At 43.7% G+C, this 27,452-nt stretch overlaps 1 protein-coding gene across 3 annotated transcripts; it reads left to right on the forward strand.

Moving 5' to 3' along the window:
- Nucleotides 1–1,426: 1,426 nt before the first annotated feature.
- LOC128843521 (olfactomedin-4-like) lies at nt 1,427–27,452 on the forward strand. 3 transcript variants are annotated; one of them, XM_054040425.1, is made up of 6 exons: nt 1,427–3,788; nt 7,105–7,257; nt 16,114–16,326; nt 16,957–17,110; nt 25,119–25,204; nt 25,492–25,574. In XM_054040425.1, the coding sequence occupies exons 1-5, from the start codon at nt 3,702–3,704 to the stop codon at nt 25,202–25,204; spliced, it is 693 nt and encodes a 230-aa protein (XP_053896400.1). In that variant the 5' UTR covers nt 1,427–3,701; the 3' UTR covers nt 25,492–25,574. The 3 variants fall into 3 exon arrangements, with proteins under 3 accessions (XP_053896400.1, XP_053896384.1, XP_053896393.1); XM_054040409.1 differs by lacking the exon at nt 25,119–25,204 and having other exon boundaries at nt 25,492–27,452; XM_054040418.1 differs by lacking the exons at nt 1,427–3,788; nt 25,119–25,204 and adding an exon at nt 3,795–5,746 and having other exon boundaries at nt 25,492–27,452.

The raw sequence follows: 27,452 nt of genomic DNA on the forward strand, positions 1-27,452 counted from the left end.
TCCCAAGAATGGATGAGAAACATTTTGTGCTGTTTACAGAATATAACATGTCTTGTGGCTATCTACAAAACACCTTTGCCCTAGTGGAAAGCACACTCTAATGGTGATAGAGCCAGATCCAAAGCTCACTGAAATCAGTGGGAGTCTTTCCATGAACTTCAGTGAGCCTAGGATCATACCTATGTTGACGTCATTAGGCCTAGTGAACCAAAGTTCTTCAATGTTTAGCTCTAATCGACCTTGAAAGCTAGATGCATGGAATGTGTAAACAGCCAATTATCAGTTACCCCCCCACCACCCATACCAGGTACCAAGCAATAATGATGAGGTTTGCATGTTTCTGGCTGAAGAGGTAATAAACCAAGGGTAAACAAGACCAAGTAACAGTTCAGAGAGAAGTTACTAACAAGATAGATTTATAGCCCTAGAATGATTTAATTGCTTAAATGTATAAACATGCCTTCAGTAGAGGGGGAGGAATAGAGGGGGGGGGGAAGAAGGGGGGCTTAGTTGTAAAATGTATAAGAAGAGAGAAACTGTTTTTGCTGGTGTGCTTGATCTGAGACTTGCCTGTCTCCTTGCACCACTTTGAGATCTCAAATAAACTTCGTTTGCTTCTCCACCCCGGTATGTTTATTGGCTCAAAGCACACCGGGCAACGAACCCCGCTGTTGCTGTCCTCGGGCCTCTGTGCCGGCAACACCTATAAAGCAGAGGGGCTGGAACTTTGGAGACTTGGATTCTATTCCTGACATTGTCACACTGACTTCCTCTTTCAGGGTCTATTCTACAGCAGAAAAGGTTTGTTGGTATAGCTATACCAGTATAGTTATATTAAATCCTTCTAGTGTACATTCAGTGTCTACCAGCAAAAAATGTGATTTTACTGGTATAGCTTATACCAGTTCCCCAAACAAAATAAGGACTTTTATACTGGTATAACTGCGCCTACACTACGGCTTTTGCCAGTATAGAAGTGTAAAAAATCATACCCCTAATCAACATTATTATACCTGCAAAAGATTCTAGTGTAGATCTGGTTTAAGTGTTAGTTGTCCCTTCTGTAAAATGGAGATGATAATAATATTAATCCACGGATGAAAAGCTCTTTAACTTCTTCAGAAGGAAGATGTGGTACATGTGAAGAGCTATTATTACTCAGAGGAACTGGAATAACCTCATATTTGAAGGGACACAAAGTTTCTAACTTGTTTTGTAAATCAGGAAATAGGTGGGGTAAAACATTATGTTCTTATACTGGGCAGTACTGCTCTATGGGGCCCTGTAGCAAAGAGGCGTGGCCTCCTTCAGAGATTGACAGAGAGGGAGGGCCAGACCGCCCCTGGTGGGCGGAACCAGGAAGCAGAGGGGCGGGACAGGAAATATAATAGGTGGGTGCTGTAGGGCAGTCAGGAGGCAGCTGCCCAAAGAGGTGGATGTGTTCTCCCACTACTGATGCAGGAGGCTGCAGAAAACTCCAGTTACCCTGAAAACTTGCCCAAGCTGCTAGACCTGACTGATGCTTAAGAGCTGCTGGGATTGCCACTGGCTGTATACCCCCAGGAGATGGAGGATGAACCTGGGGTTCAGGTACACCCTGAGGGAGGGGAGAAAGGAGCCCAGCAATAGCCAACTGCAGTCTGGCTGCAGGAGCATCTGAAATGCGGTCAGTGTGTTGCAGTGGGATTCCCTGCTGATCCAGTGGCAGACCTCTCTGTTGCTGTTAGGGCCCTGGGTTGGGACACAGTGGAGTTGGGCAGGCCTGTGTCCCCCTACCCCTGCTGACCCACCATTGGGGTGGCAGTACTCCCCCTCTTCAAACCAAGAGGCCTGTGCTTGTCTGGCTCCCACTAGAGCCAGGACAAGAGATTATACCTGCACACCTGACCACTGGTTGGTGGGCTAGACTCTTTGGTGGGTGCCTGACCCCTGGCTTGGGGTGGGGGAGAGTGGCCCTAGACTGTGTTTGGTACCCTGCCCTTTCTGAGGGCCTGGGTTCCTGACTATGCCCTGCCTAAGGGTTGGGCTTTAGACTGCTTGATGTCCTGCCCTGCCTGAGGGCTTTGGCCCCTGAACCTCTTCTCTCTCGCTGGTGGGATCAAGCACTGAGACTGGTAACTTCCCCATTATTTTAGACCAGTACTGGACAACCTGCAGCTCCCATTGGCTGGGAATGGTGAACCATGGCCACTGTGAGCAGCTATGCAAATGTAAACAAATGGTCTGGTGGCCTGCCAGCTGATTACTCTGACAGACTGTGTGTGGCCATCAGGTTGCCCACAACTGTCTTAGACTGCCCTTCAGGGAGGAGTGACAGCAAAGAGGTGTGGCCTCTCTCAGAGATTGACAGCCAGGGAGGACCCCCCCACACACACACCTACATGCCCCTTTGCAATGGTCCATCTGCACAAACAGGCCAGAAACTTGACAGAACTGGCCAGATGGGATTTCTCCAGTGTAAGGGAAATCCCCAAAGAACCAACAGCTGCCACAGGGGCTTCCTTCAGCCTGTGCCACCTCTGCCTCACCTGCATGCTGGGGGAGCTCTTGTGGAACCCAGCTCTGCATTGTGTACCCTCTGTGTAAGTCTCAGAATCCTCCCCCCCCTGCATTTTCTTACACTTAAAGAGGCAGCACTCAGAAAACAGCCCCCAAGCTGCATTCTCCACAATAAGTATGTATTGAAAAATCCAACTGCAGACCCTAAGGGTTGGGGAACTGACCTGACCTTCCACCCAAACTCACACCTAGCCTTCCTGCCAGTTCAGAAATATCTGGATAGCCATTTTCATTCTTGCTTGCCTCTATACTGGGCTCCAGTGACCACTGGAAGTGGTAATGCCTAAATGCCGTGAGACCAGCTCATCAGAAGCAAAGAGTACTTTAAATCTGCTGGCAAGCCATGCACATCTTAGTGCTCCCACGTACAGGGCTGTTCCACAGTGTGCTGTTCCCTGATCTCCCCTGCTTCAGAAGCCATGGTACCAAAGCTGTAGGATGGGCATTAATGCTGACTGTCTTAGCATTATCTTGCAGGTTTGCTGGGGCTGTTCTTCAGCTCGGCCCCCTCTCCCATCCAATGGTTGTTCTTTAGCCCAAACTTGTGGAGCCCCATGTGCACGATGCTCATGTTATAAGGCATCCAGGGGCTTAGAGGAAGGGAGGGAGGCTCCTTTGACGTTGTATGTGAAATAACCTAACTTGAGCTGTTTTCACCCCATCTGAGTTTAGAAGCAGGATTACAAAGATGATGTGGCCCAGGTTGTCTATCTGCTCCTGAAAGGATTTACAATAAAAATACTGATAAGTCCAGTAAAAGGAAGCAGTTATTCTCCCCTCCAGAAAAGAATGCATTTTAATTATTGAAGTCCATCAATTAATTGATCTGCCCATTGTGTATTTATTCCTTTGTGGCTCCCTGAGAACAAGACTAGATACTGGAAATGAGGAAGGGCTTTGTTACAAAAGGAGAGGGTGGTTAATTTTTGACAGCAGGCAATGAGAAAGTTATGTTTGTATAATAGTCAAGTCACTCTCTGTGCCGTGGCTCACTCACCTGCATGTCATCACCTTTGTGAGAAGTGTCAATAAATATTACACAAGTACCTCTTTCTAAGCACAAAACTCCTACTAGAGGAATTCCCAGAGCCCCTTATAAAAGGGATCCCGTCCTTTCTCCATCGTGTCTGTTTGCTGAGAAGATGAAGTGTGAAAACTTGGCTGTGCTGCTGGTCTTTCTACAAAATGCCATTGCATTGAATGCAGCCAGCACCATGCTCCAGAATGTGGTAAGATGCATATTATGACTTTCACAGGTTCTAATGTATTCTTTTTTTGTCCCGCTATTCAGGTTGGGAGAATCTTTTAAAATTGAGGCAAGTTTTCAGATCTCCACTTGTTCTGTGGGCGTTCTGCATGTAGCAAGTGTAAAATATCACCTTTAACAAATGTCCTGGGACTTAATTATAAATTTGAAAACAAATTACACTGTTTTAAAAACAGCCAAATTCTGTTTTTGGTTAGGCAAATGCAAAGCCCATTGAGAATCTGACTAGTTTAAATGCAAAATGCAAGTTGAAATTAATTAGCTGTGGTTTGTACTTGAGACTAACTCAATCCAAAACCACAGATGCAAACACCCCTCATCTTTTGGAGTGTTCTAGATCTGGATTTAGATCTCAGGTTCATTTGACCAGCACTTTGAAAACACAATGCACTATATGAGTTTTAGGTGATTCTATCAATGCAGTCTCTTGGTCTAATAGGCCTTGTAGTGCTGGGATTTAGGTAGTGAACTCAGCATCTAAGGGGAGGGAATGTTTTTCACTACAGCATCCTTAAGCAGTGGCAATTCCTGGTGGTAAGAATCAAGGCTGAAGTGTAAATATATAATAAGCTGAGGATGGGGGAATTTAGAATGTCAAGAATTTCTCATTATGCTCACCCTTGTGTAAACCATAATTTGTGCAGATATTTGTAAAATTTATGATGATCCTTGTAACTCGGCTGTTAATCACTATCAGTCCCCCTGTACAACACGATCAGGGGGCCAGACCAATGGCCGCATACATTACCTTTTTGACAAGCTGGCACAAACCCCCGTTTTCTCTGAATCTTTTTAAACAAGTGGCCTTTTTCCTGCCATCTTCCAGTTCCTTAGCTGTCCAAATGGCTGTTTTAGGGGCTGGGGGATGAGGGAGCAGGTGATGGGGCTGCAGCAGCATGAGGCTCTGAACAGGTTCTTGGATGGAGTACTAGGAGGCCCGCAGGGGAAGCTGGCTAAAACTGGGGCTCCAGAGCACTGTCAGAATGGAGTTCTGCTTCAGTGCGGCTTTGAAGTTGTGCAGCTGGGGATGACCCCTGCCACACAGAGCTCCTGCAGGAATGGAGCATTGCTCTTGTATGGCTGACTAGCAGCTACCTCTGTGTGCAAGCCCCTTCCTGCCCCACACGCCTTTAGTTTAATCACCCCATTTGATGCACAGTTTATCAAAGTTTTGCAAGCACTGGAGATTGCCATGGTTCCCATTCGGTGGAGCTCGGCTGTGTACATTGGTGGGCTGCATCCCCGCAGTATAGTGTCTTGCAGGGCCGGCTCTGGCTTTTTTGCCGCCCCAGGCAAAAAAGCCTCCCCCCGCCCTCTGGCGGGGAGCGCGGCAGGGGAGGGCAGGGAGCGCGGCCGCGGCCCTGCTCTCCCTGGCCAGCCGGAGCGCCGGGGGCAGGGCAGAGAGCCCGGCCGCGGCCCCGCTCTCCCCAGCCGACCGGAGCACCACCCCCCTCCAGGTGCCACCCCAAGCACATGCTTGGTAGGCTGGTGCCTGGAGCCGGCCCTGGTGTCTTGTGCAGTACATGGGACCTTGATTACTGTAGACTCCCAGGGATGCATGTTGAGATTCAAGAGTAACATCCAATCTTGCCAGTGCTATGGAGGGGTAGGACCTGAAACGTTATTCCATAAGATGGCAGTGAGATGGTATATATTACTTGAACATGAATAATGCACATTGTTTTGGACAGACTGAGCATCTGCAGCCTTTCATTGATCACATGTAGCTTTTTTTTTCAAGGGAAGGACTCCATGAAACAGCATTGTACCAGAAGAAACATTAACTGTCTCAGCAGTCAGTCGGAAATCCCAATCAACGTTGGAGCTGCTGGAAATGGCTCCTTTAAAATCAAAGTTTCAGAATATTGAGGAATCTGGACTGCTGTTTGGATGTTGGGAGTGGGAAATGGGGTCATGATAGTGAGTTGCGTTGTAACAGGCGTTTGTTTCCTTTCCAGTCTACACCTTTCTCCCTCGTTGGAATAGACACTCTTAGAATAATTTTAAAAGTAGTTTGGTGGGTTTCTGATATTTAAATCCACTTTTTAAAAAGTTCTTAATTTAATAAATTAAGATCTACATAAAGGGCAGTTTGTAATCTGTATCAGGGATTAAAAAAGTACCACAAAGTACCAAGCTAGCACAAATGGGGGCCTTATCAAAGGTAAGTACAATAACCATATTTGTCTGTTCGTTGGATATTTTCCTCTGCTCCTTTTTTCACTGTTCCTGCTGGGCAGAATGCAAATCCAGTAATGTGGGGAGTGTAAGGGTGACCATTTCAAAAGCACCTAAGGGACTTTTTTAATAGTGACCTAGGCCCAGATTTTTAAAAGCTATTTCAGCATTGTGGCACTCTGTTGTAATGCCGAACCAAGTTAGGTGTCAATTCCCTTTTCAAAAGGATTTAGGCTTATAGGAGCTCAACTATAGGGGTTGTGTTAATCCAATAAAAAGCACAGTGTGGAACAGAAGCCTGTTTCTCTCACTTCATTAGAAGTGGACAAATTTAGTCATGGTACAAAACTATTTATAAAACCAATATTCAACAGCCAATATTTTATTATTTTTTTAACTCTAGCTGCCCCAAGTAAAAAACTTTGTTTATACCCCTGTGCACTGATGGAGAGAGCAGTGATGCATGGCCATGACTCCACTCAGTACCCTGCAGTAGCAGGCATACCAGCTACTGCAGGTTGTGGGAGTTTTAAAGTCTTCAGCTCTCCTGTTTACCTGGGCTGGCTGAAAAATATCAAATGAAACGTTCCCAGTGAGGAAAACAGGGTTTAGTCAAAATCAAAATTTTCCATGAAAATTGGTCTAATTTCTGTGGCTTCTTCCATCAGTGAAGTACAAACAAAACTTTGTAAAGTGCTTTGAAATTAATGGACTACAATCACTAAGTGGCCCTGTTGCAAAGACCATTAAAAGCAATGACTCCCTATAAGATTTAATATTTCCTGTTCTGCCATTTACTGACTCACTGTCTGATCTTAGAAAAATCACTTCACTTTCCTGTACCTCCATTTTTCCAGTGTTAAAATGGTTATAGTATTTAACTACCTCTATAGGGGTGTGGTGAAGTTTAATGAATTGATATAGGAAAATACTTTGAGTTCATAGGAAGAAATTATTACAACTTAATATTGACCCTGAATGCATTTATTATGATTACAGCTTAACTTTTCCCCTGCTTGGGGACTGTCAGTCCTTTGCTGTTGATTCCTAGTAGCATATTGACTATTTATTTGCTTTCTGAAACCAACTTGTTCTTACAGCCATTTGCCAATGTGACCGGCTCTTTGAATGACAATGGAGTGTGCCAATGCTCAGTGTACCTGCCAGACACCGTGTTTCCTGTGCAGAAGGTCGAGATTCTGGAAATCACAGCCCAAGTGCTTTCTGAGAAATTTGAAAGAGAACTTACTAAAGTAAGGATTTTTGGTTTTTCTTTTTTAAAAGCTGACCAGTCCTATTTTTAGTGAATGTGAAACAGTCCAACAGTCAGAACTTCGCAGGGCCTGTCTTCAAGCAACTGCAGTGAGGGGCATGTAAAAATCACAAGGAAAAGGGTGATTAAACATAAAATGTTCACTATTCTAGCATGCAAGCAGGGCCTTATAATATGAGTTTCGAGTATCCTCAGGCCTCATTCCTGGGCCGATAGGCACATGGTGTTCTTTGAGGGATGGAGGAAGCTCTTTGCTTCTCTTTATGAACCATGGAACAGTCTTGTTGGCCTGTAATTGCTATATACAGTTAGAGAGGAAGCCATGATTCCTGCTCCCTCCTGTGGTACTTTTATGTAATCAGCATATGGGAGGGAATGAGGGAAAAGAGCAAATGTCAGCTCAGCCCAGGCTGAAGCATGGGAAAAATCCACCACCTGACCCCCTCCATTCCCTTAACAGTTGAAAAAAATCAATTTTCTCTGTCAACATTTGATGCTCTAGCAATGACTACTGGATTATGCATTTTAGTTAAAGACCAACTCTTTACCCTTACACTACTTTCCTTCCTTGTTACAAGGATTCAGATCTATTTGGCATATTTTTGACAACTAACTTCTTTTAAAAGCATTTGTTTTCTTTAAGTATGCTAATATTATTAGCAGTGGGATAGATACCCACATTCCTGAATGTTTGTGCGTTTGGTATAGGTAATTGCACATATCAATACTCTTTCTCTCTATGGTTGCCAACTTTGTGCTCAGCAGTTTGCAAATGCATTTTTGTGCATGTGATGGTTTCATGTGCAAATCTTACATGCACAGTTTAGACACCAACCTTTAAACATCTTCTCCACAGAGAAGTTTACTAGGGAAATCTCCCAGCTCTTAGTGTATTCTGAGTGCCTGGCTAATCACAGAAATCCATCTAAATCTTCTTCCAACAAGATGGATCGTGCTCTATGGCCTCGTCCTTGTTTGGGTGGTGGTAGGGTATTTTAGACATACCTATGGTCGATAGCCAAACAGTTTTCTCCATATATGGATATACATTTAAACAGACAGTTCTGATTGCCAAATACAATAAGTTTCATTAGTCCTGTGTAAATTCAAACTAAGGAATAAGATTGAGATCCAGATCCTCAGTTGGTGTAGATCCATTGGCATCTAGGGACCCATGCCAATTTACACCAGCTCAGGGTCCATGGATGTTTGTATTGGAAGATCAGATTGGTTTATACTGGATAATCTCTGGAGATAACATAATTAGCACAAAAAATCCAAAATGTAATTTCTCTGCAGGATCCTCTCAAATCACATATTACTTATCAAGGAAGTTAAGGTCCAAAACAAGCAATAGGATTGCATTATTTTTTTGGTGTATTGCATCTGTCAGAGATGTGAAATACACATCACACATCTGCTTTTTGGGTGTGATATGGCATTTCTAATTTGGTATGACCTAGCCTGGATATCACAAAACAGCCGTAAATAATCTGGAGCTCACTCTTTTAACTTTACTGATATGCATGCCACATTGCTCACATCTTGGAAAAACAATTGCTGCTCTGTAGTGTTCTCTCCTTTTCATAAAAGAAGCTAAGGGAAAATTATCCTCTCTTATGCTTACCACACAAGTCATCAGGTTTAAAAGATCATGCCAAATGAATATTAATAGTCAGTGCAAAAAACATTATTTCAGTGTTATGACTCTCATTGTAACATGATGGCCCTAAGTTACTTGGGATAAATTCTGACCTAAGGTATGTACACACTGAAATGCACATGGTATGTATCTGAGGGCCAAAGTTGGCACTCATTTTCTGTGTGCATATGGAATTATCCAGATAATGGACTTCAAGACTTCAGTAAAGAAAATTGATAGGTAAGATCTTGTACGAAGTCTAAAGGGGTGGGGGGGAGTTCAGGAGAATTGTCAGTTTTTAAGAGAGACATTATTAAAGGCACAAGAGCAAACTATCCCAAATCATAGGAAAGCTAGAAGTATGGTGAGAGACAACCCTGGCTTAATCAGGAGATCTTCAAAGACCTGAAACTCAGTCAAACACAAGTGGAAACTAGGTCAAATTACAGAAGATGAATATTTATTTAAAAAAAAAAAAGCATGAGGGGTCAAAATTAGAAAGACCAAGGCAAAAAAGATTAATCTAGCTAGGGACAAAATGTGTAACAAGAAAACATTTTACAAATATATATGAAGCAAGAGGAAGACCAAGGACAGGAGAAGCCACAGCAATGTCTGAAGTGTTAATTGCCTTTTGGTTGATATTTTCACCAAAAAGTTAGCATGACTAACATAGTGAACATCTATGTAAATGAGGTAGGACCTTAGGCTAAAATAAGGAAAGAACAAGTTAAGAATTACTTGGACAAGTTTAGATGTCTTCAGGCTGGCAGGGCCTGATGAAATAAACCCTAGAATACTGTGACAGGCCTAGACTGGTTGGGTACAGGAATCTGGTAGAGGAAAACATACTGGACACTGGATGAATAGTTTTCTGTTCCCTGAATGACCAGGGCAGGGGCTGCCCCAATGCAGTCAGGAAGGTACTAGAAGCAGTTATGTCAGGCAGACTCCATAAGACAGCTGGAACCAATTAAGAACAGATTAGAAGAAATCAAGGGAAACAGGCTACTCAGATCACCTGAAGCCTGTTTAGAACTGTCTGGGACTAGTTTAAAAGGATGTTCTTTCAGAGGACTGGCTGGTAGGAACGGGGAGTAAGTAGGTGTGTAGTGGGAAGACTGGGAGAAAGAAGGTGCACAGTAAAAGCGCCAGAGGACAAGCATGGCCAGGGTGCTAGGAGGGTCTGTTTGGGGAAGTAGCCCAGGGAAGGGCTATAGCTCTGGTGGTATACGAAAACTACACGTTATAGGTGCCATTAGGGTCCCTGGGCTGGAACCTGGAGAAGAGAACGGGCCTGGGTTCTCCCTCCCCCCCCCCAACCCACCCCACGCCTCTACAAAAATGCTCCCTGAGTAGGAAGACAGGGACTAAAGAGGGTTCTTACATCAAACCCGTTGACTGGCTGATGGTGAAAGTGAGTCAGTAAGCTGTAACCCTTTCCTCTTGTTGGGGAGAGAGGCTACACTGAGGGTTACAGCAAACCTCTGAGGCAAGCCCTAACTGCCTAGAAGCACAGGACCCCCTGAGGCAAAGCTGGAGCTCTGCCACAATAATGAACTGGCTGAAGATATCGCTGAGCCATTAGCATTATCTTTGAGACTTCATGGAGGATGGGAGAGATCCCAGAGGCCTGGAAAAGGGCAAATCTAGTACCTATCTATAAAAAGGGGAACGAGGACAACTCTGGCAATTATAGACCAGTCAGCTTAATGTTGGTAGCCAGAAAGATAATGAATCAATTTGTAAGCATCTAGAAGAAAGTAAGGTAAGTAACAGTCAACATGGATTTGTCAAGACCAAGGATGTCAAACCAACCTAATATCCTTCTTTGACAAGGTAACAACCCTCGTGGATGGTGGGGACACAGTAGGTGTGATGTATCTTGATTTTTTTAGTAAGGCTTTTGTAAGTGTCTCGCATGACCTTCTCATAAGCCAAGTAGAGAAATATAGCCTAGGTGAACCTATCATATAGTGGGTGCACACTTTATTCAGAGACTGGTTATCAATAGTTCATAATTGAGCTAGAAGGGCATATTGAATGGGGTCCTGCAGGGATCTGTCCTGGTCTGTTTTTATTCAATATCTTCATAAATGATTTGGATAATGGCAGAGAGAGTACACTTACAACGTTTGACAATATCAAGCTGGGAGGGCTTGCAAGTGCTTTGGAGGACAGGGTTAGAATTCAAAATCATCTTGACAAACTGGAGAAATGGTCTGAAATAAATAGGATGAAATTCAATAAAGACATATGCAAAGTACTACAGTTAGGAAGGAATAATTAATTGCAAAAATGGATATGACTGCCTAGGAACATGTACTGCAGAAAAGGATCTAGGGTTTATGTGGCATCGCAAATGAAATATGAGTGAACAATGTAATATGTTGCAAAAAACCTGAACATCATGCTGGGATGTATTAGCAGGAGTGTTGTAAGCAAGACATGAGAAGTAATTCTTCCATTCTACTCAGCACTGATGATGCTTTAGCTGGAGTATGGTGTCCAGTTCTAGGCACCACACTTCTGGAAAGATGTGGACAAATTGGAGAGAGACCAGAGGAGAGTAACAAAAATGATTAAAGGTCTAGAAACCATGACCTATGAGGGAAGATTGAAAAATTGGGTTTGTTCAGTCAGGAGACAAGTAGACTTGGGGGGGGACGGGGTGATCTTTTAGGTACCTGAAAACTGTTACAAAGAAGAGGGTGATAAATTGTTCTCTTTACTTCTTGTCCTGCCCTCTGTGGTTAATGGACTTAAATTGCAGCAAGGAAGATTTTAGGTTAGACACTAGAAAAAACTTCCTAACTATAAGAGTAGTTAAGCACTGGAATAAATTGCCTAGGGAGGTTGTGGAATCTCCATCACTGGAGGTTTTTAAGAACTGGTTAGACAAACATCTGTCAGGGATGGTCTAGATAATATTTAGTCCCGCCTCAGTGCAGGGGACTAGACTGATGACCTATTGAGGTCTCTTCCAGTCCTACATTTCTAGGAGTCTCTGTTTAATGGCTCCCCTCAGACTCAAAAAGTAGTTGTCACAGTTGTATAAAAAATTGTAACTTTGAAAAGAGAGTCCTCTTACCGTTGGTTTGCCTACTTAAACTAAGTCACTGAGATTCAGTAGTCAGACACATTATGTGCTTAATTGATTGTATCTGCCCTGCACAAGTATCGATGTACCATTGACTAAACTCCCAAAGACCTGCCCCAGCATGTACTGAGGTTCAGTGTATATCTTGGAAAGAATTATTTGGCGGAAGTCTCTTCTATGGCTGTTACAAAGCCTTGGTCAGGAGTCTGTAGGTGATATTACCAGGACAGTAGAACAGCAAAGCTCTAGTCTTAAAAAGTTGACCTGAGTACAGTTTTTCACTAAAAGGCCATTTCGGAGCTGTCCCCTTGATTAAAATAGATTAAAAAAAATTGTGACTGGGGCAAAACACTCTTAATTCATGTTAAGATAATGCCAAATTGATTTTTAAACCAACAAATCCTTTTTCGTCTGAGAATATGCATGAGCTGTTTCAGTCCAGAAGTTAATATTGAGGGAAGTGATAAGCACCTGAAAATTGGGGCTTATAATGGAAATGCCTTCTGACTCCAGAGTTGCTAATTTGACACAATAATATAATTCTATTTATTCTTGCTGAGAGATGCTGCTTAACCTTCTTGCCATTAAGGAAAAATGGGGACAATTTTAAGTCATGTAGGAGGAGGATTATATCTTTCCCAAGATGCAGGGCCGGCTCCGGGCACCAGCTGAGCAAGCTGGTGCTTGGGGCGGCAGATTGTTGGAGGCGGCATTCTGCCCTAGGGTGGCACGGCTGCTTTTTTTTTTTTTCTGCTCCGGCCGCCCTGTAGGGGGCGGCGGCGCAGAGAACCAGAGCGCCCTGCAAGGCAGTCCTCTTCCTTCCCTCCCTGCCGACCGGAGCGGAGCCCTCGCAGCAGGCGGCAGGAAGCGGCGCAGCGGGAGGGGCCGCGTGGCAGTGCCCCTGCTGTAGCCCTGGCCACCCCCTTCTCTCTCTCTCTCTCTCTCTCCCCCACCCGCTCCCTCCCCCTCCCCCACCCCTCAGCTGGTCCCCCTGCTCCGGCCGTGCCACAGGTGGGTTTTTTTTGCTTGGGGCGGCCAAAAAGCCAGAGCCAGCCCTGCCAAGATGTTCCATTTGTATGGAACTCTAATTTTCAGAGACTGCTCTAAATCCATATTATGTTCTTGACATTCTCCTTGACAATGTTTGCACTGTGACTTTTACATTAGTAGAGACATGTTCAAAAGTATATTTATCCAGCCGTCTGTTTAGTGGTTCCACATCTGAAGAGGCTGCTGTGCAACAGTTATTCTACCTAAAGGCTAAAATAACTGTGACCTCAACTGGCCTTCATTTAAATCAGTTTCTGGATGGATGGATTGGATTTGTAATAGTGCACTGTGCTAAAATAACCTCTTCATCAGGGGACTCAATTAGTTCTGATGCATAAAAGATTGGATACTATTTGGAGTGTGGAGGCCTGACCAGTGCCCACTGAAGTCAAAAGAAAGTCATCTTGGACAAATTGGTGGATTTTGTTTGTTTGTTACTTTTTCAGCCCCAGAGAGTACATCTACACAGCAGTGAGTCTCCAAGCTCAGGTCAACAGACTTGGGCTTGCATTATGTGCTACAAATAGCTGTGTAGGTGTTAAGGCTTAGGCTGTGGCACAGGCTCTGAGGCCTAGGGAGGGGGATATTTTTAGCACTGTCAACTGGGGCTCAGAGACTCGCAACCATGCGCTGTGTAGACATTCTTCATGTACATCACTTCTCTGAAATAATCACTGCAGGTTTCCTGGTAGAATCTTCCCCCTGAAATTCTATATAATCCTGGATAAAGTTAGCTCATAGAGGGAACATTAGTGAGTGTAAGCGGGTGGCTTGACCTGTACAGGCTGGAGGGCCTGAGATTAACTCTCCCTGAGATTAACCTTTTGTGGGCCCAGCACCAAACATATTTGTGGCTCCCAATGGGAGCAACAGAGGTTGGTCCCCGGAGTAAGGCGCCGGCTGGGCCAATGGGGCATGGTATGGTGGGGGCGGCTCTACTCTGCCCAGCCCAGTTCAAGGGCACTTTTCACAAACCAGCAGTTGCCAGATGCACACTGGCCCACGTGGCCCTGTGCTGCCAGAGTGCCCCTTCCCTTTGGGGGCGGGCCTGGGCAGTGCCCCACAGTCCCCTGCCCAACACCACCTCACTCCCTAGGCCTAGCGTCCCCTGGACCTGCTATACCCAGCATCCCCCAACAACCTCCCCACAAATGCACAATGCCCTGCACACCACCACCCTGCCCAGTGCCTCCCAACCCCCACCACAACTGCCCACCCCCTCCCACCCACAGCCCCCCACTACTGCCCAGCACCCCCACCCAGAACCCCAAATCACACAGATCTCCCCCACCCATTACTGCCCAGTACCTTTCCCCACAGTCCCGCCACCACAACACATTTCCCCCCACCCTCCCGGCCGCATTCACTGACTCTACCGGGAGGTGACTGTCAGCTGGGCTGAGCCAGCAGCATTGTCGAGGCTGGTTCCGTTCCCAGGGTGGGGAATTGCGCCGGCCCCTCGGGAGCGGCACGCTTAGCCAGACGAGGGCCCGCCCCTGCTTGGGCTGGGTCCCTCAGGACCCTCTTTCCTGGAGGGGCCCAGCCAAGCCCCCCCACTGGCTCCTCATCCCAAACTGGCCAAGACTGGTCAGAGCCAGAGCTGCATTGGGGTCTGGCCAGGGGGTGGAGAGGAGAAGGTGGGTGGGGCAAGGGGTCAGAGAGGAGTGGGCAGGGAGGTGGAGGGGCTGGGAGAATAGAGGAGTCAGCGGGCTGGCAGGACCTCAGGGCAAAGTGCAAACAGAGCAGGCTGGGCTGGGGGCCCTTTTGAGCATGGGCTGGGCCCATGGCACTGTTGTAAACTCGGTATTGCTGTGGCTAGCCAGCCCTGATTACTGAAGGAGGCACACCTGACAGGGATCAGGTGATTCCCCCATAAAGAGTAGCTGGAAGCTGAAGTGAGGGGAAAACTCAGGGAGAGCAAAGACTGCTGGGAGTGAGGAGGCTCCAGCAGAGTCCTGGGATTTGTGACTAAGGGTTTATTGGCACCAGTGGTGCCCAACCTTATTTCACAGGCGTGCCACATAATCTGTTTGGCCCACAAGGTTTCTACATATTTTAATAAGATTTAAAGTCACTTGTATTGATTTATATTTGAAGTTCAGCTGGTTTTGTATGTATTCAGATAGGTTGTTTCTGTGTTCGATATTGTCTATTTATATGTGTAAACTAAAATGATGTAAACATGATGAAAAAACGCTAATGAATCGGCCATTAGTATATTGTGTTGAAGCAGACTGCAGGCTTTATGAAATGCTCTGGTGGGCTGTGTATGGTCCACAGGCCATAGGTTGTACACCCCGAGCGACACTGTCCAGCAGTTTGGACTGCGGGGGTGTGAATAGCCATGCGCACCAAGATGCTGCACTGTAACTCACTCATGTTGATACTGCAGGTGCAACCCATAAGGTTCCTAGTTTGCCTTCATGTAATCCTCTTCAAACAGGACTACGTTAATGTGAAGAAGGAACCTCCTAGTTCAAGTCCCTGGCATCCACATGGGGGAGTTACAGACCAGCACTTTAGTGCACCCTGCAGTCCGAACTGCAGAGCGGTATAGATGTAGCCAAAGATTCCAGCTAGGAAGTGCTAGCAGTAGCCTGCTAAGGCAAGGGAGACCCCAAGAGAACAGGGGAAAGACAGCAAAAGCTCTCCAGGCAGGGAGGCTTGGGAGCAGGAAGAGAAGCGTTTGCTTGTTGGACTTTAATTTGGGACTCTGTTTTATTTGTAGTTTATATTTTGTGAATAAACCCAGGCCCCAAGGAGGGGTATTTTGAGCCTAGAAAAAGAGAGTGGAGTCTGCATAAGGGGCCCTTGTGGGGGAAACAGAGGCTGGTGTTGCAGGGTGACTTCTGGCCATGAGGGGTTGCTCACAATGTGGTTGCCCTTGTTACAGTGCGGAATAAAGTGAAGATTATGAATGAAATTCTGCCCTCAGTAATTTATATGCAGTCCCAGTGTGATTGCACAGATGTAAAGAAGATGTCAAACATGCCTGTTACATTTGCTAAACTGAACTTGAAAATTTGCTTGGTTTTTTTTTTTAGGTTAGCCAATATACCAAAGCAATTGAAATGTATGAACAGAAAATCCGAAACCTAACCATCAAAGTGGAACATATGGAGTCGACCAGTGTTTCTTACAGTGAGTTGGACTTTCAGTTGCTGAAACTGGAAATCAATGAAATGGAGAGACTGGTCACTCAGCTGAAATCCACACTTGTTGGAAGCAATGTGATTGTTGAACAACTATACGTGGAGGTAAAGTATGAGGGTTCTTCTGCCATTCAGAAACATTCAGTTCTCTGTTACTCCAGTGAAATTCAGAATGTCTCTACTATTGTCAGTGGAGTTAAAGCAAATCTTGGCCATAAGCATGTTAGCATGTTTCTTCATATATGGCAATTTTTATCATTTGTGTGACTGAAAGCTAAAGTTCTAGGATGCTGCTATATTAAATAAATATACTGTCTACATTATCAGAATAAATATTAATTTATGAGCACCCATGCCTAAAAGCTTCTGTGCTCCAACAAATATAATTAAAAACTTAACTTATTAGGGTAGTGACCCAATCAATATAAAATCAAGAACCCTTTCCCAATATTAAATAAATCAAATTTTCAAAATTGTTATCACTCACTCACCTGGAATGAACAATTGCTTTTGATGGTAAGTAAAATATCATTAGTTTCTTCACTGTCTTCACAAACATTTTCTTGTAGTTGCACACTAGCTTGAGACCTGATGTTCATGCTAAAACTTATTATTGGGAACATTTCCTAAAACTTGTTCTGCGGCACCTTTTTTGAAATGATAAATCCAGCCTAAAATGTTCGTGAAATAAAGATGACTGTAATTTAAAGTCATGCTGAATTTTTATTTCTCTAGATCAAGAATCTGACTCTCATGGTAAATGATCTGGAATCATTGGACAAAAACAATATCCTTGCAATCCATCGAGAAATTGTGGCTCTCCAGAATCGATTGAAGGAATGTGAAAAACATAGAAATCAAACCACAACACCCTCCTATTTCCCACCAGGTAAGCATTCGTGTATAAATCACATGAGGAGGGATGGGAGAAGTAGGAAGAAGACTGAGTTAAATGAAATGAAAATAAAGCACAGGTCTTGGGAAATTTGCCAGACATGTACTAACCTCTCAGCAACAGGCTGATATGAAAGATGAGGGCAGGAAACAAACACTTTCGCATACTCTTACTGTTCTCTTTTAAACCCTGTTATAAGTGTAGCCTTCACAGCCTCCTCAGGCAAGGACTTCCACAGATTGCTTGTACGCTGTGTGAAGAAGAACTTCCTTTTATTTGTTTTAAACCTGCTGCCCATTAATTTCATTTGGTGGCCCCTAGTTCTTATATTATGGGAACAAGTAAATAACTTTTCTTTATTGACTTTCTCCACACCACTCATGATTTTATATACACCTCTACCCCGATATAACGCGACCTGATACAACATGAATTCGGATATAACGCGGTAAAGTAGTGCTCTGGAGGGGTGGGGCTGCGTGCTCTGGTGGATCAAAGCAAGTTCAATATAATGCGGTTTCACCTATAACGCAGTAAGATTTTTTTGGCTCTCAAGGACAGTGTTATATCGAGGTAGAGGTGTAGTACAACAGCATGAAAAGTAATGTTTTCCCTTCTTTCAAACTCTTTTTGTGGTAAAATGCGGCTTTTCTATTAGCTCTGATCATGGATAACTTCTGTGAAAGTGATCTGTGTCTTGTCAGTGTCACTCTACTTCTGCTTGGAAAATTTAAGAAGCAGCTGATGCACTGGAGCTGTTTGTATGCAGACTCAAGAAGACAACATTGCATAGTTTACATTTGATTGATATGCAGAAATTTATTCTGAGCCATAAAGGCTAGAATCTTAGCGTGAAATCCTAGCTCCATTGAACTCAGTGGGAGTTTGGCAGTGTCTTCAATGGAACCAGGTTTTCACTCCATGTGGTTTTTTTGTTTTTTTTTTTAAAGGAAGTTTAAATTCTGTAGCAATTAATAGCTTTCCTTAAGAGAGAGCTTCCCAGTCACTAATGAGTAGGCAAGAGGATTTTTCAAGCAATGTTACTCCCTCCCTTGTATGCATTTTTATGACTTCTGCTTTAGAATAATTTGGCAAAAAGAATGTATTAAAATGTTCATAATGCAATGGGGGAAGAAGACTGCTTTTTCACCTGTACCTAACAATTTGGCTAGCAAATCAGAGATAAACCAGACTAATAACAAAAAGTTTGGAGAAACCTTTGAACAAAGCAGAGCACTTTTCACTGTACAGATAGTGCACATCTATTACCTACCAGCACTTGCCTCCTACCATCTTCAGGTCAGTTATTTCAAGCTTCCCATTAGCAGGAGAGAGGAACTGGTGGAAATACATTCTTCCCTCTGTGGCCTCTTCAGGGTTTGCCAGCACTGCAGGCAGCCAGTGCAGTTTGTCTCTGATAGGAAAAATGAACAACACCTTCTTGTTGGGTCAGATGATGCGGAGAGGGGGAAAATACACTCCTTAGGAAAGGCTTACCAATGGTTCAATGGAAAGTGTAGAGTTTAAAAAGCATTTGAAGGGCACTTCATTGATTTATTGAGGGTGATGGTGTGAAGAGAGAGGCTGCCTCTTCCTTGACACACCTGAGAACAAGTCTTTCTTACAGTTAAAAAGTGTTAAATCCTTTAACAATAGTGCTGTGCTCAGCAGATGTATGTGAGGGGAGGAGGAGGGGCTCATTTCAGCATTGGTGGACCTCTTTCTGGTTGACTTGAATGTGGCATGCCTGCAGAGCACAGCAGCTTTCTTAGCACCGGGAATGACCCGGAAGGCCAGATCCTCAGCTGGCATAAGTTGCCATAACTCCATTGGTTTTGGTTGGACTATGACCATTTATACCAGTTGAGGACCTAGCCGAGTACTTTTTGGATGGTTTCTGGGTGCAGTTCCCCCATTGGCACAGGAGCTGAAGAAGGCTCCTAGTGCAACGGAACCTCAGTGGTTCTCATGTTTGGGGCGGGGGGTGAAGCTGTGGAGAGGCCATAGGGAGGGACTCTGTCTTGTGCATGGTAGAGGTAAGTTGCCACCAACTTCAGATAGTTCAAAACAAGGCTTGGTGGGAATCTGGAAGCAGGGTGGGATTGTGATTTCTGGGTGTGCTATTAGCCCAGGACTGGAATAGCAACTGTGGAGAGCCTGGAAATTTGCCAGTCTGTTAGAAGTGGAGGTGTACTACTGTGGAGTAGTACTACAGTACTACTACTACTGTGTAAATACCTAGATAGAGAGACAGATTCAGATCCTCAGCCAGCTGTATAATTGCCCACACAAAGCCTGCTTAGCCTGACTTTGTGTGCATAGTGGGGAGGGAAGGAAGGGGAGCAGATGAAATGAACTTTGCCGTGGGCTCAATCTTTCATTTCATGTCATATTGTTCAAAACTTTCTACAGAAACAGAGTCCAGTGTCACCTTTGGGCATATGCCCAAATAAATGTTAGTCTTTAAGGTGTTGTTGTTTTTGTGGATACAGACTAACACGGCTACCCCCGATACTTAAAACTTTCTACAGTGACTGATTGCACACACAGTACAGTCCATTTCCTTAACCGAGAGAAAGTGGAAGGGAGAGGTTGCTGTCTGGGAACGGGGCGAATAAGTGAGTTCGCTGGATTTCCTGGATGGGTCCCTTTGGAGGCAGTGCATGGCTGCTCACACTAGACTACCAACACTCCCTAGTGCCTTTAAGTGGTTAGGCACAGTTTTCCATACATTTCCTCCACAACCTTGATTCCTGTCAAACTACTTCCAGCTCGTACTATATTTATAATATTTGTATTGCACTGACCCTTTGTCCTGTTTTCAGATCTGTTCCCCCCCCCTTTCATATTTTGGTTGAGTAAAGTGGACTTGGGAAAGCCTGAAAAACTCCTAACTTGTCTAGGGAGGGTTTAATTAAAGTTACTCGCTCTTGCAGTACTTTGGAATACAGCCCCTCAAACACTGCATCCCAAGGTGCTGCTCACTGACATGCTGTGTAGAGAGAGCAAGTCTCTTCTCAAGCAACCTATCAGAAAGAAATTACTGTTCTCCATCTAGCCTGCTCTCTGACTGCAGTTTTCTAGTGCATGGCCCAGTCCAAGATAGGATTCAGTAAATTTGTTGATAATAAAAACTCATTACTTCTACCATGCATGCAGCAGTTTCCAGCACCTCTGTCACTAGTTACTGCCCCAAATCAGCAGATTTCGTGCACTCCCCCATATAAGTAAAGCTGGGATGTAGGAAAAGAAATGGCTATGGTCTGGCTATCTTTTGCAGGTAATGTAGTGGTGCCAGTTATTTGAAATGTCAATGACTTAATTATGGATATGCTAATTTAGGGCTGGACATTTCCATGGTGTTTGTACAAACACAGGCCCACTCCAGCAATCTGATCCAGGTGGATGGATCCCTGTTCCCCTGATATCAGTGTGAATCAATATGGGTGTAAGGGTCTGCCTGCATGGGTCAGATTACAGGACTGGGACCAAAATGTAATATGTTCCCTTCCCCAGGGAACTTACTATTTCTGGGTTGGATGGTGTCTCAGCCCTTTAGAAGAGGTAGCACATTGCTGGGCTGCCCCAGCAGCAACACAGGAAAAATTGTGGTCCAAGGAGTCCCATTTCCCCTTTCTGCCTTGTTCTTCAGGGGCCAAAGGCCATGTTCCCTCTAACTTTCTCCATCCATGTGCAGAATTAATTGTATGTGCACCAAATTACCGAGGTAACGTGCAAATGTGCGCCACCACAAAAAAACTGTATCTATATTTTAAAAGTTACCATAGGGATAAGTACTCCAGCCAGGACAGGTTAGGAATTTTAGAACTCACTACTCAAAGAATTAAATTTCTTAAATATAAGAGAGAAATAAAAATTATGAAATGCATAGACAAGTTAAAACACTCAAATAACAGAACTTGGAAAGAATAAAATTACAGAGAATATATGTGCATTGCAGGAAGTAACAACAATAATAATACAAGTATGTGTTGGGAGGTGTGTGTGTGTGTGTGTGTGAGCACACACACACACAGGTTGCCCCTTTAAGTATGCTGCCCCTTTAAGTAGATTGGTACTGACCAGTCTGAAGCCTGCTTGTTCAGACACAGCAGGAGCCGCCAGCAAGCTCCATCCCACTTCCGAGTCTTGTCGTGTCCCCCCAACGCCCTGCTCTAAGAAGATGGGGTACATGGGCAGGAAGGGGGACACCCTGACATCAGTGCCCCTCCTCTCAGCCCCGCTCTGCACAGCAAGCAGGAGGCTGCCAGGAGCAGCTGGCCAGGGGCTCCAAGGCAGAGGGCAGGAGCAGCATGGCCATAGGTGGAGGGGTACCTCAAGTGTGTGGCACTTGATAGACTGCTGGGCGGCTGCACAGCCACGCAGCTTGGCAAGACCCCAGGGCACAAGGATATCAATTCATTGCTGTCACAACCCCGAACCTGCCAGCTTAGCTGTAGTGACTGGCACACTGGGGCTATGGAGCCATGGCTTCCCGCCTCTCCATGCTCACTCCTCTTCCCCTCAGAAGTGGGTTAGTAAGCAGACGTGCAGTGCTGCTTCCCCCTGCACCTCCTGACCCAAAGTCTGGGTAGCCTGTGTGGAGGAATAAAGCATATGTGTTTTCTTGGCTCCCTCTACCTTATTCCCCCACATGAACATGCAGCCCACCTCTGAAAAAGAGACAAGATACGGCATTAACCCTGGAACTTCAATGATCAGAGGCCTAACATAGTAACAAAGGAGTTAAAAATGCTAAAATCTGAATAATTCATATGGATTTATTTCAAGTGCCTCCCAATATTTACAAAATGACATGACACTTTGTTTCTTTTGTGTATTTTTTTCCAAAAGATCCAGACAGGAAGGCAAGTTAGGATTAAATAAACAACAATGAATTCCTCTGAACCTGTGCAGAAGACAGAGAACCCACCCTGACTACCACAGAGAGGTTTTTTTTTTTTTTTTAACACTGTTTCTTGGAGAGTTTTCAAAAATCAAACATCCACTTATGGAACCTCACACATTTTCTCATGTAATTAAACTGAACGTGTTCCTAACTTTATTTTAATAATTCATGCCTGGTTTCATAAATAAGAAACAAACAAGTGTTCAGCAGAGAGATCTCTTTAAGGGAAGAAATAATAATTTATTATTTCTTTTGTAAGAAAAGGTCTCTATTGAACATGTTGTTGTTTTTTTTAATTTATGAAACAGCACAGTAATTACTAAAAGTTGGAATGGGTTCAGTTTAATGACATGAAAAATTGAGGTTGCATATATATGAGTTTAGTAATGATGTTTTGCCCTTCATCCAAACTCTCTTAGTAGTACCTCGGTACCAGCAATATTATTTGAAACAAACCACAGATTTATAGAAGAATTAATATCCATTTAATTTTGAAATAAGATTGCTGTGAGTTAAGTACAGTAATAGTCAATATGTCAACAGTTAAGAACAAACCATTACACTAGAGGTAGTGATACACAATAGAGATATAAGGCAAATGGCTCAAATTGATTTATGGAGTTGGCAGGTTGCAAGCCACTTTGCATCATCATCTGCATTATCTTTCTTGCACTGCATTAGCTGAGATATGAGCACCTCCAAACATCAGTATATGTGACAAGTACTGAGGCCATGTTCTTAGCCATGCTAATTGCCATTTGCAGAGCTACAGCCCAGTGCCTGCATTGTGTGTTATATCTGGAAAAGAGGTCTCAGGTCTCAGTGGTCCATTCATTCCCAGTCAGTGAAGCATTTAAACATGTGTTTAAATGCTTTGCTGAATCTGAGCCTGGTAGTGTTTTTCAGCAAGGGAGCAAAACCCAGGGTTACACCATCTTCTAGAAGAGTGTCCCCAGAGGAGAAAATTGATCAGGGGGAAGTTACAGTAGCACAGAATGGCTGTAACCTCTGCTCTGGCCAACCAAGCCCCACAAATGGCTGGTGCTGACCAAGAAGGGGCATGATGCAGGTGGCTGGGGGAGGCAGCAATTCAACACAGTCTCTCTGCAGCGTCTATCAGCACGGCTGCACAGAAGCCCTGGGAATAAATGAAATCTGCTTTCCACCCATGGCAGTGAGGGCAGTGAGTGAATTCCTGATTCCCCACATGCTTTGGCACCAGGGGTCAGGCTGGAGGAGAGAGGTGTGGGAAAAGAGATACAAGAGAAGAAAGGAGACAGTGGAGCTTAGGAAAGCTGGAAAGACAAAAGCAAAAGAAAGATGGTGAGTTTCACTGCAAAACCGTATTTCATAGATTGCCACAAACTTTACAATTCCAGTTAAATACACATTAGCATTGGATTCTGAAGACATTACCAATAGTTAGACTGAAAGGCCATAAAGATATTGTCCTGCCTCTAGGGTAGTGCATCCCTCTATCTGGATGCCGATAAATCATCACTGCCAGGAATAAATTTGATCCCTCTATTTCTGAAGAAAAAATGTTTTGCATTTGCAAGCAGCAGTTTTCTCCAAGTGGCAGGTGTGTTCCAGTCATTTCCCAGGGAGAGCATCTTCAGACAAGCCACAAGGGTTTCTCCCCCCTCTTCACATTGCTCTGTATTTTATGGACTGCTCAGAAGATGTTTCTGGCCATGGGCACCTGCTCATCTGGGCCTCAGTGGCAGTATGAGTTTCCTGATTCTGCTCCACTGATGTTCTTCAACCCTCCATAAGAGGGACCAGCTTTAGGTGTGAGAGGATAGTTCTGTCTTTGTTTATTTCTCTCTGTTCTCAATGCTAATAAGGGGGTGATGATGTTATTTGTGCTGTGGCCACTTCTCTATTAGGAATAGACTAAGCCCAGCAACTCTTTTCACATAGGCTTGCAAACAGCCATCAAATGGTAGTCACTGAACAGATAATATAGAAGTGATTGTGTCAAAGACATCCCATCTACTAGAGCATGTGCAACCTCTGCACTGATTTGATATCATCAGCTGTTACCCTGAATTGATCAATTAATAGATACATGAAACTCAGGTCTTCACAGGTAAACTTTACTTCACCTCTAAGAGGGAGCATTGTCTAATGCTTAAAGCACCTGACTTTGAGTTAGGAAATGTGGGTTCTAGTCTTGGCACTGCCATTCATTTGCTGTGTGACTGTGCAGGTCGCTTAACATCTGTGTCTCCAATGACCATGCTTTTAAAGGGGAAAAAACTGGCACACATTCATGGTGGCATCTTTTAGGGCTGCAAAGAGTCAGACAAAAGGATACTTTTATTTTTAAGTGTGCTGGTGTCACCACTGCCAGCTTCTCACCCAGGGAGACCTGCATATTTTGGAGTGGAGGATTTTTTTCCAATACTTTAGTGTTCTGCATTCATTGTGAAACATTGAACAAGTGTCATCAACAGTCGCTTTGAGCAGAGGAACAGCTTTGATAGCGTTTACTTTCATTCAAGTTCTCTTCATTCCAGACATTGTTCATTACCCTGAAAGCTCATTCCACTGGGCTGTTTGTTCTCAGTAAACAGTGCAAATTCTACTCAGCATAGCAATACATCTTGAACAAGCATTGTGTAGCTATAAAAAAACAAATATTTTGGCTGATGGAATGAAAAAAACAACAGGGTATTTCAGTTATCCTGAAGCTCCTGGGACATCATAAGAAAAACCAAGACTGTCCTGGTTGAAATAGGTTGTATGGTCACTTTATAGTTACCTCATATTTAAACTGGGGATATTTACCTCCACCTTAGAGAGCTGTTGTAAGGCTATGCTCATTAATATCTGAATTGCTTTGAGAGCCTCAGATGGAAAGCTCTCGGAAGTATTGTTTTCAAGTGGTGATTTTGACAGTAACATGCTAATCTGAAATGAGCCTCTAGAACTAGTGCTGCTAATTCTCCCTCCACCTTCCAAAACTCATTGCAGTACAGTGAGACAAGATGTTCCTTCTTGCTTCCCATATTTCCAGAACTGTGCTCCACTGCAGAAGCCAATGACCTAAAATGCTTCTGAAATTGTATTTTCTATGTGATTTCCCAGCCCAGCGTGGTGGAAAGCATAGACTAGGTGGAAACAGAAAACTGGTCACTTATCTGAAACAGAAGCGAATCATTTATTTACTTTAAGTGAGTACTGACTAAAAACTGAGATCTCTAAAATGTGTTGCTGGATTGTTGGCTGTTTTTTCAGTATGGCCCCAGTTCTAGTGGTATGACCCCTGTGGTTCAGTCAGACTGGAACAGCTACAGAACTGAAATCCATGGGCTGTTTATATGGTTCAAGGAAAATCTTTGACAAAGATATGTATTTATTTCTGTTCTTGCAACAAAGCTGATTCATATAAAGTACACACACTAAATCCTCTCTCCTAATCATGCCCTTTGAAAAGCCTACATTTTCTCTTTGCTTACAGGCAGTTGTGGTCATGGTGGGATTGTGAATATCAGCCAGCCCTATGTTGTACAGCTGAACTGGAGAGGATTTTCCTTCAAATATGGTTCCTGGGGTAGGGATTCCTCTCTTCGGACCCCGCAGAAGGACCTATACTGGGTGGCACCTTTGAACCCAGATGGGAGACTCTTAGAATCTTACAGACTTCATAATTCCTATGATGATTTGCTGCTATTAAAAAATGCTCGAGAGTTAAACATTCAATATGGGGAAGGCAGTGGCACCGCAGTTTACAATAACTTCATGTATTACAATGTATATAATTCAAGAGATATGGGCAAGCTCAATTTAAACACAAACACATTGGCTGTGAGGAAAACTCTGCCGAATGCTGCTTATAGTAACCGTTTCTCTTATGCTGGTGTTGGGTGGCAAGATATGGACTTTGCTGTGGATGAAAGTGGATTGTGGGTAATTTATTCAACAGAGGACAACAAAGGTAACATTATGATTAGCAAACTCAATGAGACCACACTTGATGTGCTCCATACTTGGAATACAAGGCAGTACAAGCCATCCATTTCCAACGCTTTCATCATCTGTGGTGTTCTATATGCCACAAGACCTGTCAACACTAGGAAAGAGGAAATATTTTACACATACGACACAAACACTGAACAGGAAGGTAAAATTAGCATAATTATGGATAAAATGTTAGAAACAATTCAAAGTATCAACTATAACCCCTCAGACCGAGTCCTGTATGTTTACAATGATGGCTACCTTGTTAAATACAATCTTCTTTTTCAACCTGTGTTACACTGATATGAATAAACACAACAACTAGAGATCACACAAAGTCCGATTTTATATCCCTTTGGGCAATGTGAATGTTAAATTAGGGCCTAATCCTACCAAGAGTCGCTCCTGGGCATAAGGTTTATTCCCATGAGCTGTCCCATTGAAGGATAATAAGCTCTATGTCTGGTAACAATTGGGTGCAAGGTTAGGTTCACAGCTTTTTAACTGGTGTTTAGCTACAATGGCACCAGGAGTACTAGAAATGCCTCTGCTATAAAAATAGATTAAGTAGATGACTTAGTGATGCACAGAACATGCTTCGTGATAGGGAAATTGCTCACACACTGACGTGCATTTGGAGGAATGTCTGTATTTGGATGACACATGGAAACTGCACTGCTGTTTTGTCGTCACTGCTCAAAGTATGCAAGGCCATAAATATCATATTAAATATTGGCCTCAAATAATTACTAAAAGATTAAAATTAGAGGAGAATTAGAATTTGATCTTTAAAGAGCAGCCATTGGTTAAGCTGAAGCTGTGGAAACGGTTGCCTTGTCTCCTTCTTGCAACCCATCAATGTATTTTAAATGGCAGGGCTCCAATGCATTACTTTCCTAAAGTTGCACTTCATGAAAAAACCTTATTAACCATTTTTGGATGGTTACATTTTCTTAGCACTGTGTCCTGGGGGCCTGATCCAAAGCCCAATGAAAGCAGTCCCTTGGTATATGGCACATGCTACAACAGAACATAAGCTATGCCATCCTACATGCTCCACTTAGTCCTCTGAGTCCATTTAGTCTGCAATTACTCTGAGCTCCATTAGCATCTTTCAAAAACACTCTGAAAACAAGGAGCCAAATTAATAACCAGTATAATTCCATTGGCATCAATTACCTTACTTTGGGGGTGAATCTGGCACATGATATATCAGTTATAGAATACTGAAGTTGGGACAAAATCAGTCATATGCTCTTTATTTTTAAAATGCCACTTATAAGATTTTTGTATCAATATCTGTACTGTAATCATGTCAGAAATAATGAGATGAACAGTTATGAAAATGCAGTAAATGTTTGCTGGTTTTCTATTATTAATCCTATCTTTGTCTTCTTGTAATCTGGATCAGTAGATGTGAATTATTAATTTTTGTTTAATAAAGTGTTATAAAAATCCAAA

The sequence above is a fragment of the Malaclemys terrapin genome, chromosome 1, assembly GCF_027887155.1.
Source record: "Malaclemys terrapin pileata isolate rMalTer1 chromosome 1, rMalTer1.hap1, whole genome shotgun sequence".
NCBI lineage: Eukaryota > Metazoa > Chordata > Testudines > Emydidae > Malaclemys > Malaclemys terrapin.